Source organism: Orycteropus afer, unplaced genomic scaffold (assembly GCF_000298275.1).
Source record: "Orycteropus afer afer isolate SDZICR_OR568_19922 unplaced genomic scaffold, OryAfe1.0 scaffold00041, whole genome shotgun sequence".
In the NCBI taxonomy this organism is placed as follows: domain Eukaryota; kingdom Metazoa; phylum Chordata; class Mammalia; order Tubulidentata; family Orycteropodidae; genus Orycteropus; species Orycteropus afer.
Genome location: NW_006921628.1, coordinates 8,419,621 through 8,438,760, shown reverse-complemented (window position 1 = coordinate 8,438,760; position 19,140 = coordinate 8,419,621). Strand labels below are relative to the sequence as shown.

Here is a 19,140-nt window from a genome sequence, read left to right as displayed (position 1 = left end):
GGCTGGGTTTTCTTTTTCTGTTCCATATGATGTTTGTGAAAAACACCTTGAAGATTTCCTCAGGGCTCCTGAAGCTCTGTGGAACTGTAGGTATTGGGGATAGGAGCCTAGCTTCTTCAGGGATGCTGGCGCTCCGACTGCATTTGGGGCAGGATCCCTGAGAAGTGGTGGCCGTGTCAGAATTTGGACATGGGAGCGGATGCTGTGTGCAGAATGCAGGCAGGGGCTCAGTCCAGCTTCTTGTTGTTGTCTGTGTTGTGCACAGAAGCTAAAAAGTCGACAATGAGTTTGGCTGTCTTCCTGGGTCTCTCCATCACCACTGTATGCCCACAGTTTTCTAGAAGTTCCACCTGGCAGTTGGCAATTGACTTGGCTAACATGTCTGCTCCAGACACATCAAGCACCTGTTGGGCAAGAAAGGACACTAGATGGCACACAGTAATTCAGATATCTAAGTGGGCTCTGTGGACAGAACTTCTATGGAGTCCTGGGCAGGTAAATTTTAAGACCAGCTCATGTCAAGGTTGGGGCTTGGACATGACTAGAACACCTCATGGATTATTCCGTAATTAGTTACCAGGAGTTGTGCTGCTCCCAGGAATACTGAGGTGAAAAACACACAGTCCCTGACTGTGGGGAGGTTATAGTAAATAGGGGAGGTTACAGGAAGCCAGACGGGACAACAGAAAAATGCAGTACAATGTGATGGGAAGGATCCTGAAAGCTGAGAGATACAGGGATGAGCAGGGTCGAGGGAAAACATCATTCCTGAGTCCTGAGGAAGCCATGAAGTGGGGAGAACCCACAGGAGAGGAACAGCACCAGGGAGGGAGGTCATGACTAGTGCAGGGCAGAGCAAGTAGCTTGGGTGGCTGAGACATGATGGTGAGACAGGGGCAGAGGAGGAAACCAGCTACTCCAGCTATGTGGGGGTCAAGCCTCAACCTGAGGGCAGCAGGAAGCCACGTGCCTGTGCTCAGTAGAGTGACTGGATTGGCTTTAGACAAGAAAATGGACCCTATAGCTGGAGCAGGAGGGGGCCACAAGCCCAAACTGTGGAATAGGCACCTGGGGAAGATGCAAGAGGTGAAACTAATTGTCACGGGGGTGTGGGGTATTTCCCTGAAGGTCCTTTATGGGTCTCAGAACTTGGTGATCATCAGCCCCAAAGTTTGTAAGTAACAGGGAATGTTTTTCCAACATGAAACCCACCACTTTTCCAGGGCTGATACTTCTCTAACAACTCATTCAAAGGTCATTTTCATTTCTGTTACCTGCTATTCTTCCACACCAGTGTAATTTTTCTCCCAAATTACCTTTCCTTGGACTTGGATTTGCATTCACTCCCCCCCTCTTAATGACCTCACCTTCAATTCATCCCACACAAGAGGGCACTCCTTCTCCCTCCTTAATGGCAAAAGCAAAATCCCCAACAAAATCAAGGCCTTTCTATTTGTGAGCCTTATTCTCAACAACTGCACAACCCCAGGGGCATCATTCATACAGGTGAATTGTCACACTGCTCCCTGTGCAGCTGGGCAGTACAGTGGCCAGCCTACAGGGGTCCAAAAAAGAGGGAGGTTGCATGCAGCCAGGCGGGGGTGGCTTCTATGACACACAACATTGATGACAGAGTAGGAAAACAGCCAGAAGCTTGCCAAGTACAAGGCCATGAAATAAAGGGCCCCAGAAGCCTCTGCTATTTGGCCTCTGCCTTGGTGACTGTCCAATGATAAAGGAGGATCTGACCACATTCATAGCAGGGACCAAACAATGGCAGGCACTTTCTCTGGAATAAAATGGATTTCAGAGACTTTGCCATGCATGGGCTGAAGCTAATTATCAGAGGTAAAAACTCTGCATAATAATTTTTTTTTTTTTTTTTTTAAATCAGAGAAAGATTCCTTGCATGAACATTATCTCATTTGAGCCCCACAATAACCCTACGATTTTTGGAGGCACTGAGTGACTGGCTCAAGATCACATGGCTGAAGGAAGACAAAGGCAGGGCTGGAAATCCAGACTTCAGGGTGCCAAAGCTATTCTTACTCTCACACTGAACTGTCTCTCCTGGATGGCAGATTCTCACCTGTCCCTGTTAGTCCCCAAGAGCCCCAAATCACCTTTGGGATTTTGATAATAAAGAATGGCCTTCATTGTTCTCATTCTGATTTATGATTGAGTAATTCCCTGCTGGCCTAGCCTGGGTCAGGCTTCTCTAACTCAGGCACATACAAAGCTGCCTTTAGTTCCTTGGTCACTGCAGAAGAGACCAAATGAGACTGCATTCCTCTGCACAGCCACAACTCTGCTTGGGGCATCCTCGGCCAAACTGAGATAGCTGCATGCTGGGGCCCACTACTCTGCCCTCCCAACGCATGCCACGGGGCCCAGGCCTGGTGTCTTTTGCCTACTGGGCTGCCCCACACAGTGGTGGCTGTTTGTGGGCCTTGGCCTGACTTCCTGCCTGTGCAGTGGTGATCTACAGCCTGCCCAGGCAGGGCTCACAATGGTGGCTTTCACCTTGCAGTCCTTTGGGGAATTGTCTCAATAGGAAGAGCTTTTCTCTAATTTCCTTTTCCCATAATGTTCAACAGCACAAGACTCCTGGACAACTTTTAATAGGGTGATTGTAATTTGGTTTGCCTGGGGGCCTTATAAAGGCTTCATGTTTCATTGCCTCCTCTTCTTTTAAGCTTCAGGAAAAACTCTGAGTTAGATGTGAATTCTAACCAATAGCTACAGACTAAGGAGGGGCGTACGTAAATCACTATCCCTCAGGAGGGCCATTTGACAAAGCCTATTAAATTTTAAAACGTACATGTCCTTTGACCCAGTGACTCCATGTCTAGGAATTTATGCTTCAGTTATGTGCACATATTCCATAAACACTCATGCATAATGACGCTCCCTGAAGTACTGTTTAATAGCAAAAACTGGAAACAACCTAAATGATTATCAGTAAAACACTAATTAAATAAATGATGAAAGAGTCATATAGCGGAATATTATGCAGCTGGTTCAAGTCCCAGGGTGGTGGAAATGGTTAACACGTGTGTCTGCTAACTGACAGGTTGGAGGTTTGAGCCCACCCAGGCACCTCAGAAGAAAGGCCTGGCAATCTCCTTCCAAAAAGTCAGCCACCCAAAACCTTGTGGAGCACAGCTCTTCTCTGACACACATGGAGTCATTATGATCCAGTCAAGTCCATGCAACTGGTCTGGATGCAGCCCTTAGAAAGAATGAAGTAAATAATTGTTTGGGGCAAAAATCACCCTGAACAATAAATCAAGGGCAGAAAGTCTGATAAGGAGCAAGATATCTTCATGGTCTTACAGTGTCTCTTTTGACTGCTCATTGGTTGCAAGGGAAGAGATAGTAACTCTACAGTGAAGAAATCAGTCGATGCCTTGACCAGGTGAGCAAAAGTAGTATCACTAATGAGAGGGGGAACAACTGTCTGTCTGTGGCTATGACATCTCGTTACTTATGAGATATTCTAGTTAGGAATCATGAGGAAACAGAAGACAAACTCAAATTGAGAAACATTTTATGAAGTAATTGCCCTGTACTTTTCAAATATGTTGATGTCATAAGAGACAAAGTCAGACTGAGAACTTTAATAATTCCCCATTAAAGGAGGCTAAAGAGGTATGAGGCGTCCCTGGGTGGTGCACATGGTTCAGCACTGGACTATCAGCCACAAGGCTAGCAGCTTGAACCCACACAGAGGGGCCTCGGAAGACAATCCAGGTGGTCTGCTTTTGAAAGGTCACGGCCTTGAAAACCCTACATAGCAGTACTACTCTGCACTCATGGGGTTGCCATGAGTTGGAATCAACTTGATGGAAACTAACAATAACAAAAAAATAAACAGACATCTATTATGTGCTCCTGGATTGGATTCTGGATCAGGGTAGGAAGAAGAGGGGAAGAGGATGCAATGTAGAATGTTATTGAAATAAATGATGAAATTGGAATATGAGCTGTAGATATTAAAGCATTGGCATCGGTGTTAAATTTCCTGAATGTGATAATGCATCATGGGTATGTGATAGAATATTCTTGTTCATAGTGAATACACCTGAAATTTTAGGGGTAAAAGGGTATGATATAAGCAGCTGTGGTGGAGTAAATTACATGGTAGGGCTTTTCTAGCCATAGCATTTGTAACTCCCACTTTACCATTATCAACTGAGTAGCTGATTGTTAAAGTCATCCACCTGAAGTAATCTTCCGGGAAGTTCGTGCTCTCTCAGGTGTGTAGAATTTTGATCTTGGGATTGGTTGGTTTTGCTACTCTGCCAGGCTTAAAATGAGCCCTCCTAGAGGCAGAAGGAGTCTCTTTGACTGCCAGCTGAGAGAGATGTGCTGCTGAAACAGACTGCTGACTGCTGAGTGAGACAGCCAGCTGAGAGAGACTGAGCACGTTCCAGAACTTGAATGGTAGCCTGTTGATTCCCTAATAAACCCATAATCTGTGTGGCCACTGCAATGAATTATCAAACCTAGAAGAGAAGTGGTGGGTGGCGTGGGAGGAATGGTTGGTGTCAAGGTTAGTAAGAGGGCTGGAGGGTGGTGGCATGTCTGGCTTCATAAGAACAAGTCTTGGGCTGCTGATGGTGAGTCTGCTTCCTCTTGTGGAGTTAGAGGAGGTCAGAAGATGCCGCTTCCTTGCCCCTTTTGCAACAGCCTACTCCAAATGATCCAAAAGTACTTTTTTCCAGATAGACAAGAATGATAAAGCCAATGTGCCAAAACGTTAAAAACTGGTAATAAGTAAAAATGGGGTACATCCATATCATGAACTAACATTCAGCAATAAAAAGGAACAATCTATTGATACACGCAACAACATAAATGAACCTCAAAAACATGTTGCTGAGCGAAAAAAAAAAAAAAAAAAAGCCAAATACAAAAGAATATGCATTGTATAATCACATTTATATGAAATTTCTAAAAAAGGCAAAACTATAGAAACAAAAAATAGATAAGTAGTTAGTTGCATGGGGCTAGGGTGGGAGTGGAGATTGGCTGCAAGTGGGCAGGAGGGAACTTTCTGGCTGTAAGTGGGCAGGAGGGAAGCTTTACAATTGGGCTGTGCCAACGATGTCAGACTGGGAGAATTTTATGGTATGTAAATGATACCTCAACTAAGCTGTTAAATAAATTATGAGATTAGTAAAGAACACACAGGAGTATTCTGGACTATTCTTAAAATTTTTCTTTAGGTTTGAAAGTATTTCAGAATAACACATTTTAAAAAAAACAGAATGAGTAGATCCTTAAGGGCTTGTATAAAATGATTTTTAAGAAATATATTTAAGTAAATAAAGTAAGGTGCAAAATAGGATATACAGTACATCTGAAACACTTATATAATCTATGCATATATGTGTGTGCTAAGAACAGGGTCAGCAAACAGGGTCACTGCCTGTTTTGTAAGGAAAGGCTCATTGGAACACAGCCATGCCCATTTGCGTCTGTCTTGTCTCTCGCTGCTTTTCATGCAGCAGAGTTGAGTAGTTGCAACAGAGACCATATGACTCACAAAAACAAAAATATTTTTCATCTGGCCTTTTACAGAAAAAAGTGTGCCAATCCCTGGCTTAGAAATGTAAGAAATAGACACAGGTAGGCGGTAAAGAGGTAGCTTGAGGAACAGGGAATTGGGATGTAAAAGAAACCAAGTTTTTCATTATGAACTCTTTTGTATTCTTTGATTTTTTTTTCTCATGTGACTATACACCATTGATAAAATTAATTTTCAAAAAGAAGTTAAAACGGCCTTTCTTCTTCAAAGATAGATCTTATTCCTGTCAGCCCACAGAATTTCACTCCCTGTAAACTCAGGTATACCTGACACTGGTTTATCCTACCTCTTTGTGATACAAGAAATGAGTCAGCAAGTTTCAGTTTATAGATGAACACTTGATTTTCCTCAAGGACTTTTTTCCTCACAGGCCTGTATCACTGGCGCAGACAGCCAGGGGAACATGTCACGTACCTGGTCTTGTTTTCCCCAGATGATCTGCGTCGGGACCTTGATCTTGTCCATGTTCTGATGGAGGGAGTGTCTCGACCTCTCACTGACGATTTCCAAAAACACTTTTCAGAAAAGGAAAACCAAGTCAGTGCACACTGGACTGTGCTTTTGGGCATAGGGATAATCCCCAAATCCAGGCCACAATTTTCCTATCCAGGTAGCCAGGAAAACATTCTGAGTTTCAGAAATTTAAGAAATAAAAGCCAGCCAACCACAAAGCAACATTCTTAACCAACTCAAAACTTAAAAGTGGGGCCACTTACACTTTCGGTAGAAGTCGTTATGAGGGATGCGGACATCAACAAGGCCCTGCAGGATCTAAAGACAGATAACCCAAAGTTAGAAAGCAAGAGAGGACTCATTTCACCAGGCCTCACACACCTCTGGGACAAGGATGGGAAATAAAGTCTGACAAATGATTATACTGCCAAGGCTTTGAAGGTCTGATCCTTTAATTCCTATGGTTTATTATACAATATGGAGGCCCAGGTGGTACAAACAGTTAATGTAACTGGTTAGCACAATGTTAGAGCTTCCACCCCACCCAGAGGCATCTCAGAAGAAAGGCCTGCTGATCTACTTCTGAAAAATCAGCCATTAGACTGTATGAGTAGAGTTCTATTCTGACACACGAGGTCACCATGAATCAGAATCAACTCAGTGGCATTTATTTATTTATTTATTTATAATTATACAATGCAATTGAAAGTTAGGTTCCTAAGATGCCTTTTTTTCTTTTCTTTTTTTAAAATGGGAAGGAATTTGGGTAATAATATGAAGCCAAAGGTCTCCCTACAACATGTAGAAACCTGAGATAGCCTAACAGCACTTTCATGTTGAGAAATTCTCTGCTTAACTGAAGACACAAGTTGGATGAAAATAATTTTAAAAATCATTAATCAAGACTATCCAAATACAGAACAAAGTCTATTAAAAATACAAATTAAACCATTGGAGATGAAGGGCATCTTAACAAATGAAGAGAACATTCCAAAAAGGGTTCTGTAGTCCTTTATGATCTGACATCATCTCTGCCTCCCTCTTTGAGGCTGATTAAGGCTGTATCAAACAAGGACAGGCCAGATCTCTTGAATGTGGGGCTACTGATTCTCCTCTACCTCTTCCTTCCTCAGGATTTCTGAGGTAGATTACAGGGTTCAAAGAAGCAATAATGTCTTCTCATCTACCTGGGAGTGGGCCTGGCCCATCCATGGCAGTTTGGGCTACATCAACTTCATGAAGCATGATTAGAATCTGACTAGTGTGGAAGTAGAAGCCTAGAGATGTTGAACCCAACTCTGCTCAGCATCAGACATTTTCTTTGTTTATCCACCCACCCATTCATCTATCAATCTATCCATCCATCTATCCACTCATCTATCCCTCCATCTATCCATTCTACACCCCTGAATCATCTATGTATGCCCTGCATCTACCCATCTGTGGTATAGTAAATTACATGGTATGACTTTTCTAGCCACAGTCTTTGTAACTCTTATCAGATTACTGAGTGGAACCATGCAATTTAAACTCCTGATTGTTAAAGTCATCCACCTGAGGTATTTTTATTGGTGCAGCATGAAGTAATCTTCTGGGAAAGTTTGCTTTCCCTCTCAGGTGTGTAGAACTCTGATGTTGGGATTAGTTGGTTTTACCACTCTGCCAAGGTCAAAATGAGCCCTTCTAGATGCAGAAGGAATCTGACTGCTGGCTGAGAGAGATGCATGGCTGAGAGAGATGCGTGGCTGAGAGAGATGCCTGGCTGAGAGAGATGCCTGGCTGAGAGATGGTGGGAGTGGAACCAAGAGGCATAAGTTAGAGCAGCAGGTTCACCTTGCCACAGAGGCAGACGCCAGGCCAAGAAGCCAAGGGCAGAGAGGTATGTGTAAGGGCACAGCAGAGGGGAGACTGTCCTGATTGAAGAATGTATCCTGAGCATGTTCCTGAATTTGAATTGTAGCCTGTTGCTTCTCCAATAAACCCCATAATCTGTGAGTTCTGTGTGGCCACTGCAGCGAATTTTCAAACCCAAAAGAGAGGGGGTGGATGCTGTGGGAGGGATGATTGGTGTCAAGGTTGGTAAGAGGGCTAGTGGGTGGCGGCATGTGTGGCGTCATAGGAACAGGCCTTGGGCTGCTGATGGTAATTCTGTATTCCTCTTGTGAATTTAGAGGAGGTCAGAATATGCCACCTCAGTGCCCCATTAGCACCATCTTTCCATTCATTCACTCATCTACCATCATCCTTGCATTATCTAGGTATTCACTCATCCATCCATCCATCTTGCTTTCCTGAATCATCTATGCATTATCTAGGTATTCACTCATCGATCCATCCATTCTCATCTCTACATTATCTAAGCATTTACCCATCTACACAACCAACCATCCATGCCATGTTCCTGGATCATAAAAGCGTGCACATGTATCAATAAATGCATCCATCTATCTTTCATGTACTCATCCATCCATTTTCCATTCCTACATTAACCAGGCATCCTCTCACCCACCCATCCATCCATCCATCCATCCATTATATAGCTATATATATCCATCCAATCTATACATAGGACCTATTTCATGCAAACACTGTGCTACAGACTGGGGATAGAACAGTGAATTAAGACAAAGTCCCTGATCTTACAGAGTTTAGAGTGGAAGACAGACAAGTAGATAACCACAACACAACTATGGGCTAAGTGTTCAAAGCCATCTTCTCTCTTAGGAGGGAAAGGTTTCTGAGCTGCCATTTATTTTCTCTCAGTCGTTCCATGCACCCCTGCCAACTCCAAACATTAGTTTGGTTTCTGAATTTGGGGAAGGGCCATAGCTAGGAGGCAATTTGCAACTTTATCACTAAAAAGGGAGGGATAGGTTTCAGGGAAAAATAATACCACTATTGATGTTGAATTTTACCTCAGCTCTGTGATACTGGAAAACAGTGATGGTTAAAGAACTCCTTCAAATAACCTCTCTTCCCATATGATGTAGCTAATAAGACTAACACACAATCCTTTAATTACTCTTGACAAGGCCAGACACAGAACATCCAAATTCCCATTCTTTGCCTTATAAATGAGTAACTGAATTTTGTTTGTCCCCACCAATCAGTTAGAAGCAAAGTTTGTTCACCAAACTTTGGTTAACCTTCTTTCCTTCACCCAAGTCCCTGCACTTTTGCTCACCTTCAGCCTGAGCCAAAATACTACCTAATGGTCCCTTCCATAGAATAGGTTGACTTCAGCACATACAGTGAAAGTTGTGAGAGCTGGAACTCAATGGGACTGCCTTGTTTTTCCAGTTCTCAAAAGTTTTCCTCCTTTGACAGGATGCAGCCTTGCCACATCTCTCTCTTTCCTTTTAGTGGAAAATATTTGAATTTTCCTTCTCTGACAGGTTGCTCCCTTGCACAGGTTCCAGCTTTCACATGTTTTACTGTACCTTCTTATTTACTATGTAATGACATCAGCCTTTCATGCTACTCCCCCACACCTGTGTTTCTTCTAGTTGTGTTTGCTCTGTCTCTTATAAAGAAAATGCCTTTTCTCTAACTCTTTGAGATCTTATGGTCAGGGTGTTCTCCCTGTTGTCACCCCCCTCTCCCACTGCTACAATAGTCCCTTTTCTTTCTGGATAAAGCTTCTCCCTATCAAAGCCTGAATTTGTTTCTTCATCTGACACCAGAGAATCAGATTCTGGGTGCTTCCTCCCATGGGCTTCTTCAGAGACAGGTCACACCCATGAACTGGGTTGTGTTCCTAGCTTTGGAATAGAACCCATTCTCTCAACTACTAGGAGGACCCCCCACACACACACATCTTGAGGCAGAGCTCAATACCTACAATTAAAACAACAATAACAAAAATAGCTGCCACTGAGTCAATTCTGATTCATGGTGACCCATGTGTGTCAGAGTAGAACTGTGCTCCACAGTCGTTATGGCTGTCATCTTTTGGAAGCAGATCACTAGGCCTTTCTTAAGGCATCTGTGGGTTGATTCAAAATGACAATTTTTAGGTTAGTAGCCAAGTCCTTAGGAGCTCTGGTAGTGTAGTGCCTAAGGCATTAGACTGCCAACCAGAAGACTGGCAGTTGAAACCTACCAGCCACTCCTCAGAAGGAAGGTTGGGCAATCTACTTCCATAGTGATACCACTTTGGAAACCCAAGGAGGTGTCGCTATGAGTTGGATCCAACTCTGCGGCAGTGTGTTGTGTTGCATTAGCCAAGTTCTCAACTATTTGCACTTCCCTGGGACTCTTTATACCTACAATGTTGTTGTTGCATGCCACTGAGTCAGTTCTGACTCACAGTGGTCCTATAGGACAGAATAGAACTACCCCATTGAGTTTCTGAGGCTAAACTCTTTATGGGAAGAGATTATCAAGTCTTTGTTCACATAGAGTGGCTAGTGGGATTGAACTACCTTCAATTAGAAGCTGAGTGCTTAACCATTATACCACCAGGGATAGCTCTTTATTCTTACAATAGAGAGAATTTGGTGTAATGAGGTCTCAGCCATAGATTCTCTTCTCTTGGCTCTCATTTTCCCTAGATGACCTCATTCAGACCAATGACTTTCAATATCATCCACCTGCTGATGGCTCTAAATGTATACCTCCAGGCCAGATTTCTCTCAGCTTCACTTGTATATACAACTATCTACTTGACAACTCCACTTGGAGGCCTAACAGATATTTTTAACACACCCAAAATGGAGGTGTTAGCTTGTCCCCCAAACTGGCTTTCTATTGCCTTCCACTTAGTCTTCATCTCCCCAGTTATTAAAGTACCAGAAATCACCTGACACTCTTCACATTCCCTCATCTCCAATTTGCCTGTAAGTCCTGTTCATTCTTCTTCCCAAAGTATCTCAGATCTGTCTCTTTCTTTTCTTTCCATTGCCACCACCCTAATCTAAGCCACCATCACGTCCAAGTTACTACAGAATCTTAGTGAGTATCTCTGCTTCTATTTTGGCTCCCTAAGCCCTTCAGTGGTTCTCTTATTGTACTTAGAAAAAACCCAGACACATTCCTATAACCTAGAAGGCCTTATATGATCTAGGTCAGTGCTTCTCAAAGTGATTCTTTCTTCTTGTGAAACTACCAGGGTGTCCATGAGGTCAAAACTGTTTTCATAATACTGTTTCTTGCCAGTTTTACTTTCATTCTTTCTCAAGTACACCATTGCCCCAAGCTTATATGATATGGGATAAAGCATCACTCTGACAACTAATAGAATGAGTCATTGTGTAAATTCTCTTGTTTTTAATTTTTCTCAGTTTTCATGTCTAATATGGTAAATATCAACTAACCTCAAAAATCAAACTCAGAGAGGGAGAATAATGTGGAACAAAACTCAAAATCATTTGGAGAAAAAAAAAGGGGGGGCCAGGTTTGCTGGTCTGATAAAGAGCCTGGTGGAACCACTGAGACTATGGCCCCTAACTGCCCTTCAGGTCTGGAATTGAACCCATGCCTGTGGCTTCCAGCCAAACAAAAGACAGGCATATGAGTTGAACATTTACCTGAGGTAGATACACCCTTGGAGAGAAGAATCATGGGAGAAAGAAGGGCTGCTTATGCACAGGGCAACAGCTCAAGAGGCAGGAGTGCATGGAGGGATGGACACAGGGAAGAGGTAACTATCGGGAGGAAGCAGGAGGGAAGCTGTTGCATTGTGGTAAATTTTAGTCAATGTCATGACACAAAGTTTATGTGAACTGCTGTATGGAAAGTGAATTTGCTCTGTAAATTTTCACCCAAATAAAAAAAAAAAGCATTAAAAAAAAAAAAAATTCACTGCTATCGAATCGATACCAATGAATAGTGACCCCTACTGGGTTTCTTTTTTTTTTTTTTTAAATGTAGAAATATCGTTTATTCAAAAAGCTAAGAGGCTAAGGTGTACATTATAAAAAAAGAGCAAGGAAACAGGAGTGGTTAATAAAACATGGGAATGAGAAGTGGGATAATAGTAAAAAAAAAAAAAAAAATAGGTTCTTGGTGGAACCCCTGAGACTATGGCCTCTAGCTGCCCTTCAGGTCTGGAATTGAACCCACTCCTGTGGCTTCCAGCCAAACAAAAGACAGGCATATGAGGTAAACATTTCTATTAGGTAGATATACTCCTTGGAGAGATCAATCATGGGAGAATAGAAGGGCTGTGTATGCACAGGAAGACAGCTTAGGGGGGCAAGAGTGCATGGGAGGGAAGGACCCAGGAAGAGGTAACTATGGGGAGGAAGTGGGAGGGGAGCTGTTGCATTGTGGGAAATTGTAGTCAGTGTCATGAGACAAAGTGTATACGAGCTGCTGTGCAGAAAGGGAATTTGCTCTGTATGCTTTCACCCAAATCACAATTAAAAATTTAAAAACAAACAAACAAAATAACTATAGGGTCTGCTCTTCTGTGCCAGTGTCATTAATTTGATGATGCAAATAACTCCTACTGGGCTTCTGAGGTGGTAAATTTTTACGGAAGTAGATTGTCCCATCTTCCTTCCATGGAGTGGCTGGTGGGTATGAACCGCCAACCTTGTGGTTAGCAGTAAAATGCCATAGGCACTGTGCCACCAGAGCTCCTTAAATATCAACTACATCTATTGAGCTCTGGTAGCATAGTGGCTAAGGCATTTGACTGCTAACCAGAAGGCTGGTGGTTCAAACCCACCAGCCACTCCTCGGAAGGAAGATGAGGCAATCTAGTTCCGTAGTGACACTGCCTCACAAACCCAAGGAGGGGTCGCTATGAATTGGGTCTGACTCGACAGCACATAACAACAACAACATCTATTGATATAAACAAAAGTTTTTTGGGATCCTCAATACTTTTTAACAATGTAAAAAAAAAAAAATTCTGAGATTTAAAAAAAAAATGAGAATCTCTAATCTAGCCCCTGCCTCCTTTTCTTACTCACTCATTCCCTTGCCTTCTCAGCTCCAGCAACTTTGGCTTCCTTCTAACATCTTGAGCTTGCCTATGTTTTTCCCACCTCTGCACATACTGTTCCTTCAAAGAGACTTGTCAAAGATTCTCATGTCACCATTTTTAATCACTTTTCCTTTCCTTGATAAAATTTATTAACACTTTGGCATGATTTGTCTATTAGTTAATTGTCTGTTTCCCCCACTAAATGGTGTGAACTGTCTTTCCAGGGACCTTCTGTCTCATTTATTCACCCCTGTGCCCACATAGTGCATGACACAGCAGAGGCACTGTATTGATACTCAATGAGCAAATGAATGAATGAGTACATGAAGGAGCCAATGATGGAAAGCATGAAGAAAGAAAGCTGGTCTTTGTCACCTGAGCCAGGCTGCCTGGCTTGTGGCTGAGGGCAGGTAGATTGCTGCCATGATTATGTTACCTGCTGGGGCACCTTGAAGCGGACATAAGAGCAGAGCTGGAGCATTTCACTCATCTCTTCTGGGGTGGACGGGATTAAAGGAATCTTCTCTACTGCAGCTGAGTCCTGTAGCTCTTTCAGCCGTTGTACAAACTGATTATCAGTTGAGTACTGCAGGCCTGTGGGATTCAAACCAAAACAGTTTGGCAATACATCTGCCATTTATAGATATTCCCATTTGTGTAGGGAACTTCCAAGATCTGCCCAGACCTAATACGTTTCAGGCTTCTTTCACCAGTAGAGTTTTTTTTTTTCTTAACCATATTTTAAAAATCAATACTCTGCCCTTAACTCAATATGAAATTCAAACTCTGAGAAACATAGGGAAAAAAAAATCCTTAAAGATGTTTCAAAGCCTAGTTACCAAATTGTGGTGTGAGGACCAGCAGCACTGGCATCGCAAGGCAGCTCACGAGAAATGCTGAGTATCAGTTCCTCCCTAAATCTCTAGGATCAGAATCTGCATTTTAACAAGTTGCCAGAGGATTCCTATGTAAGTTAGAGTTCAAGAAGCACTAATCCAGAGGACTAGGAGCCCTCGTGGTACAGCGGTTAAGCACTCAGCTGCTAACCAAAAGGTTGGTGGTTTGAACTCCACCAGTGGCTCCACGAGAGAAAGCACCTGGCGCATCTGCTCCTGTAAAGATTACAGCCTAGAAAACTCTATGGGACAGTTCTACTCTGTCATGTGGCGTCGCTATGAGGCAAAATTGACTCCACAGCACACAAGTCTAGAAGAGAACTTGCTTGAGTCCATTTCATGTCTGTGTCTTTGAGAGAATAGATAAAATACATGAGAGAAAAGGCAAACAAACAAAAAAAAAAATTACTAGAGCAATTTACTACTCCTTCCCGTGGTCTGGACCCCTTTCCTGTAATCCTTTGGGGTCAAGCCACAACGCATAGGGGGCATGTGAGTCCTCTCCTGAGCTGCACCTGCATCAGGGCAGCAGCACCACTGCCCTCTGCACAGTCACCTTTCCTCTAGAAAAGCACCAGGCAACTGCTGACAGTGAATCTCTTTGAGACTGACCATTATTTCCTACCACCCTGGAGCATGCCACAAGATGGTCTACTTCAAGCCCAGGAGTTTGCACAGGACTGCAAAACTATCCTCACTTTCATGCTTGAACAAGTTTCTAGGTGTTAAACTTAGCCCAAAAGTTAGATTTTAGAAAGGCAGTGGTGTCAATACTATTGGCTATGCTGCAGAAATCCACACTTTATAAATCTCCCATATCCAGTAAACCATTTTAATCTAATGTGGGGTATTGTTTGTGGCTTTCCCAATGCCATGGCAGAAACTATATGATCTATCTCCTTGTGCTTTGAAAATAACCCCAGGCTAAGTGTAATGTGATATCCTGGACTGGATCCTGGGACAGAAAAAGGATATTAGTGGAAAAACACATGAAATCCAAACAAAGCCTCAAACCAGAAAAACCAAACTCAAAGCCATCAAGTCAATTCTGACTCACAGTGATCCCTGCTGGGTCTCCAAAGCTGTAGATCTTTACAGAAGTAGATTGATCTATCTTTGTTCCACAGACCATCTGGTGGATTTGAATTGCTGACTTTCTGGTTAGCAGCTAAATGCCTTTTTCACTACACCACCAGAGATCCTAAACAAAGCCTACCAAACCAAAGTCACTGCCATTGGGTTTCCAAGGCAGTATCACTACGGAAGTATATTGCCCAACCTTCCTTCTGAGAAGTGGCCTGGAGTTTGGTTAATAGTGATGTACCAGTGTGGGTATCCCTCACTTTTCAGAAGTTCACCTTTCAATGTCACAGAAGACCTACATTAGCATCTGTTTTCACTGATTGTAAGAACTCTGAAGAGGATTTTTGCTTTTATAAAGAAAGGTGAAAAGCAAAACTGGTGTTCAGCTATTTGGCAACAAGCTGTTGAAGTTATTGTTGTTACATGCCGTAGAGTTGGATCCGACTCATAGTGACCTCTCCTTGGGTTTCCAAGGCGGTATCACTACGGAAGTAGATTGCCCAACCTTCCTTCCGAGGAGTGGCTGGTGGGTTTGAACCGCCAGCCTTCTGGTTAGCAGCCAAGTGCCTTAGGCACTATGCTACCAGAGCTCCTAGCTGTTGAAGAGGCAGCACAAACCCTGAGAAGCAAGAGTGGCGCCACCAAGCTCCTTCCCCAGGAACTATACCAGCATCTCAGCATCAAGCCACCATGGCTTTGAACTCTCTGTGAACCGTATGTGTTGGTGTTATTTCAGGTTTTATGTGTTATTTGGTATGATTTAGCAGGTTATTTTTTGGCTGTGGGAATGGTCAAAAGAATTTCCCATATGAATTAATGTTAATTGTTTTTTTCACTTTACACCACTTTGGCTTATGAAAGTTTCACAGGAGCACTCTACTTTTGGGTAGCAGGAGAAACCAATCCTGGTTTCTTAGTTGTGACAAATGTACCAAAATACTGTGAGACGTTAACAATGCGGAAAACTAGGTGAAGGGTATACTGGACTCTGTACTAGCTTTGTAACTTTTCTGTAAATTTTTAATTATTTCAAAATAAGTTTATTTAAAACAAAATCTAGGCAGAATATTATCCTGAATTTGTGTCTACTTTTTCATTTTCACATACAAACTTAATTTAAATTTCCAGTTGAAATGCAGGTGTAAAATTCTTCTCTGAGCAAATGAACACACACTTGAAAAGGCTAGTTAGGGCTGTCCTTCTGTAAGTGATTTTAAATCTAATAATCTTCCATAGGGGTTGTTCTTTCAATTCTTAAGCTCTATTATTAAAAGAACAAATTATTTCAGACATGATAATCAGAAAAGGCAAAACCCCTCTAGGGGCTTACCTTCAATTTCAATGTCCTTAACAGATATTAACTGAAAACTATTAACTTTCAGAGTGGCAGAAGGATCTTAAAGGTCAATTTAGTTAAGTCTCAATAAAAAGCATAAATGTTCAACTTATGGGTGGGTTCTAGAGAAGCCAGTGGATATGAGTTATATAAAGGAGGTAGTAAACCTGAAACAACTTCAAAAAAACCTGTAGCTTGGGTTTTGGGGTTAGATAGCCTGGGATCAGTCCCTATCCTGGCTCCAGCACTAATGTAATCTCTTAATGCCTCAAGGTTCCCACCTATAAAATGAGCATGCTAGCTTGATCTTGGTGGTAATTACATATGTAAAAAGTCATTGAGATGTACAATTTGGGCAACTTACAAGTAAATTATACTCCAATAAAGCACTAAAGAAAAAGGGAGGAGGAGAAACAGGAGAGAGAGTGGGAAAAAATTAGTATTTTCCTCTCTGTCATATTGTAAATCCAAGTTTGAAGATTTATGCAAGAAAAATTAATTTAAAAACAAAATCTGCTTTCAGATGGTAATTTCTAGAGTTATATTACAGCTCAGGTTGGCATGTATAGACAGAAGAACAGAGAAAATAAAGTTCATTGATTTTTTTTTTAAGCTCTCTTAGTTTTCAGCAAAAAAGAAGGGGGCAAATAATATACCTTTACTTTATAGAGTTATTGTGAGAATTAAATTCACGTAAAGAACTTAGCTCCTAAGACCTCAATCAATGTTGGATGTTAGTATCATAATTATATTGCAAAGTGTTAATGTGCCATAAAATACTATCTGTATTTTAATTAATCACCTCAAGTTCCTTGTGGAACAAAGCTGGCTAAAAATTTTAAAAGTCGATATGGTACAATTATTGTTCTATAGCTATTGTTTGGTGAGAGTTATCACTAAGACATTGCATATCCCTCAAGCCTCATTAAAAAGATGATGCTGAAGAGTCATAGCAGGCACTGGCCACTTGTTTCTTCAAAGTTCCAGACCCTGTTGTGCTCAAGCCCTCACAAGGATGTTTGGCCTTGTAACTTACCAGCAGGGCACACAAGGGATAGGCTGCAGACATCTGATGGGTAGTAAGCAGCATATACCCCAGCCACATGACCGCCCATGGAGGTGCCTACCAGATGGAAGGGTTTTTTGTTCAACTTGAGGCATTCTACAAACTAGGAAGGGAAATGAGAGGGAGGCTTGGTTATACAGTTATAGACAATGACAATTACAGAGTAGAAAACTCTTGTACTTTGGGGACAATTAAAAAGGACTATTAATTAAATGGGGTCAGAAATTCTGCTGGATTCATTTAAAGGTAAGTATTTCTCTTTATCTGACTCAAGTTATTGAGGAGTCAGTTATAAGTAAACAAGGACTTTCCTAATTTAGGAGTAAGCAAACTTTTTAAAATAAAGGTCCAAAGACTAAATATTTTCTACTTGTACACCATATAATCTCTCTTTCAACTACAGGATTTGACTCTGCTGTTGTGGCACAAAAGCAGTCAAAGATAATAAATACATAAATGAATGAACATGGCTTTGTTCCAATAGAAGCTAGTTTACAAAAACAGGTGACAGACCAAATTTGGCCAGAGGCCGTAGTTTGCTGCTTCTGCCCTAATTTAAAGCCCTTTCCTTTCCTCAACCCATCCAGTAAGCCATCCAACAAATATTTATCAGATATCTATTATGCATCAGGAAGTATGATCACAGGCTAAGAATACAGCAAAAAAACAAGGAAAAATAGAGTTGCTGATCTTATCAGAATACACAATTTAAGGCAGAGGCAGAAATTAAATAAACAACCTTCTCTGGGGGAAAAATAATGTCAATCTGAAACTCACAGGCCAATAAATTCTGAAATGGCTCATGAGCCCATGAGACCTGGAATGCCCAGCTAGAGGGGCTGCAGACAGATGCTGAAAAAGGACAAAACACAGAGAGCACCCTCCTTATCCTCCGAACTAGGCAGAGAGGGTGTTGCTGTCATCATGAAGCTAATAAGCAGAGAAACTGACCCACAGAGAAGGAAATCGTCTTGAGAAATGTCAAACTCCTTTTTCAAAGAGCTGAGAAAATGCCCAGACTGTTTCTTCAGAAACAGCTTATAGGAGGACAGTCTGCAATAAGCCTTGGCCCTCCATAGCTGACCAGGGCTACTATCTGCTTGCTATTTTGTTTAAAATTACTTGCAGACAGATTGTACTGGGGACTGTCAATGAGTCAGCATGGAACGCTCTTGCTTGCTCTCCAGATGGGCACGCAATGGTGGGTAGGACCTACTCTGAGTAGTTTTGGTAGCACCTCCTGCTTACCTGGTGTATTCTCTTAACTTGCCCGTCTATGGACAAGTCATCCAGGGAGGAGCGGGTGGTCCCTTCATGTCCTGGCATGTCCACACAGACCAAGTGCAGGTTCTTTGGAAGGAACTGAGGACACACAGACCCAGAGAGTTCAGTATGTGGTATGTGGAACGTGTCTGCCCTCTTTTCTAGGTGACCTGGACAGCCATCTTTAGGGAAGGTAGGAGCCTGGGCCACTTGATATTTTACTCCAGTAACATCTGTTGTGAATGAGCATTGCCACAGCCTCATAGGAAGCAGAGATGCCCCTTTTCCATTCTCACACCATTTGCATGCTTACTGTAGTCACAGAGCCAGTGACTTGGAACTAGAAGGGGTGCTTTTCCCTAAGAATCATGTCTGATTCAGGTTTTAATAGCTTTTTTTTTTTTTTTGTATTAAATCTAATGACAGAAGATTATTGTCCTAAAATACTTTCCACCCTCTTCCATTCTGGTATGTACCACTTTTAACCAGGAAACTTAAAAAAAAAAAAAAAAAAAA

At 42.2% G+C, this 19,140-nt stretch overlaps 1 protein-coding gene across 1 annotated transcript in view; it reads right to left on the bottom strand.

Moving 5' to 3' along the window:
* Positions 1 to 227: 227 nt before the first annotated feature.
* Positions 228 to 19,140, bottom strand: part of ABHD6 (abhydrolase domain containing 6, acylglycerol lipase) — a 52,498-nt gene continuing 33,585 nt past the window's right edge. The window contains exons 3-8 of the mRNA XM_007937277.2: positions 18,610 to 18,723; positions 17,332 to 17,464; positions 13,417 to 13,574; positions 6,310 to 6,364; positions 6,008 to 6,108; positions 228 to 404 (exon numbers count right to left, since the gene is read on the bottom strand). Of these exons, the coding sequence (XP_007935468.1) occupies positions 228 to 404; positions 6,008 to 6,108; positions 6,310 to 6,364; positions 13,417 to 13,574; positions 17,332 to 17,464; positions 18,610 to 18,723 (738 nt within the window). The remainder of the gene's footprint in view (positions 405 to 6,007; positions 6,109 to 6,309; positions 6,365 to 13,416; positions 13,575 to 17,331; positions 17,465 to 18,609; positions 18,724 to 19,140) is intronic.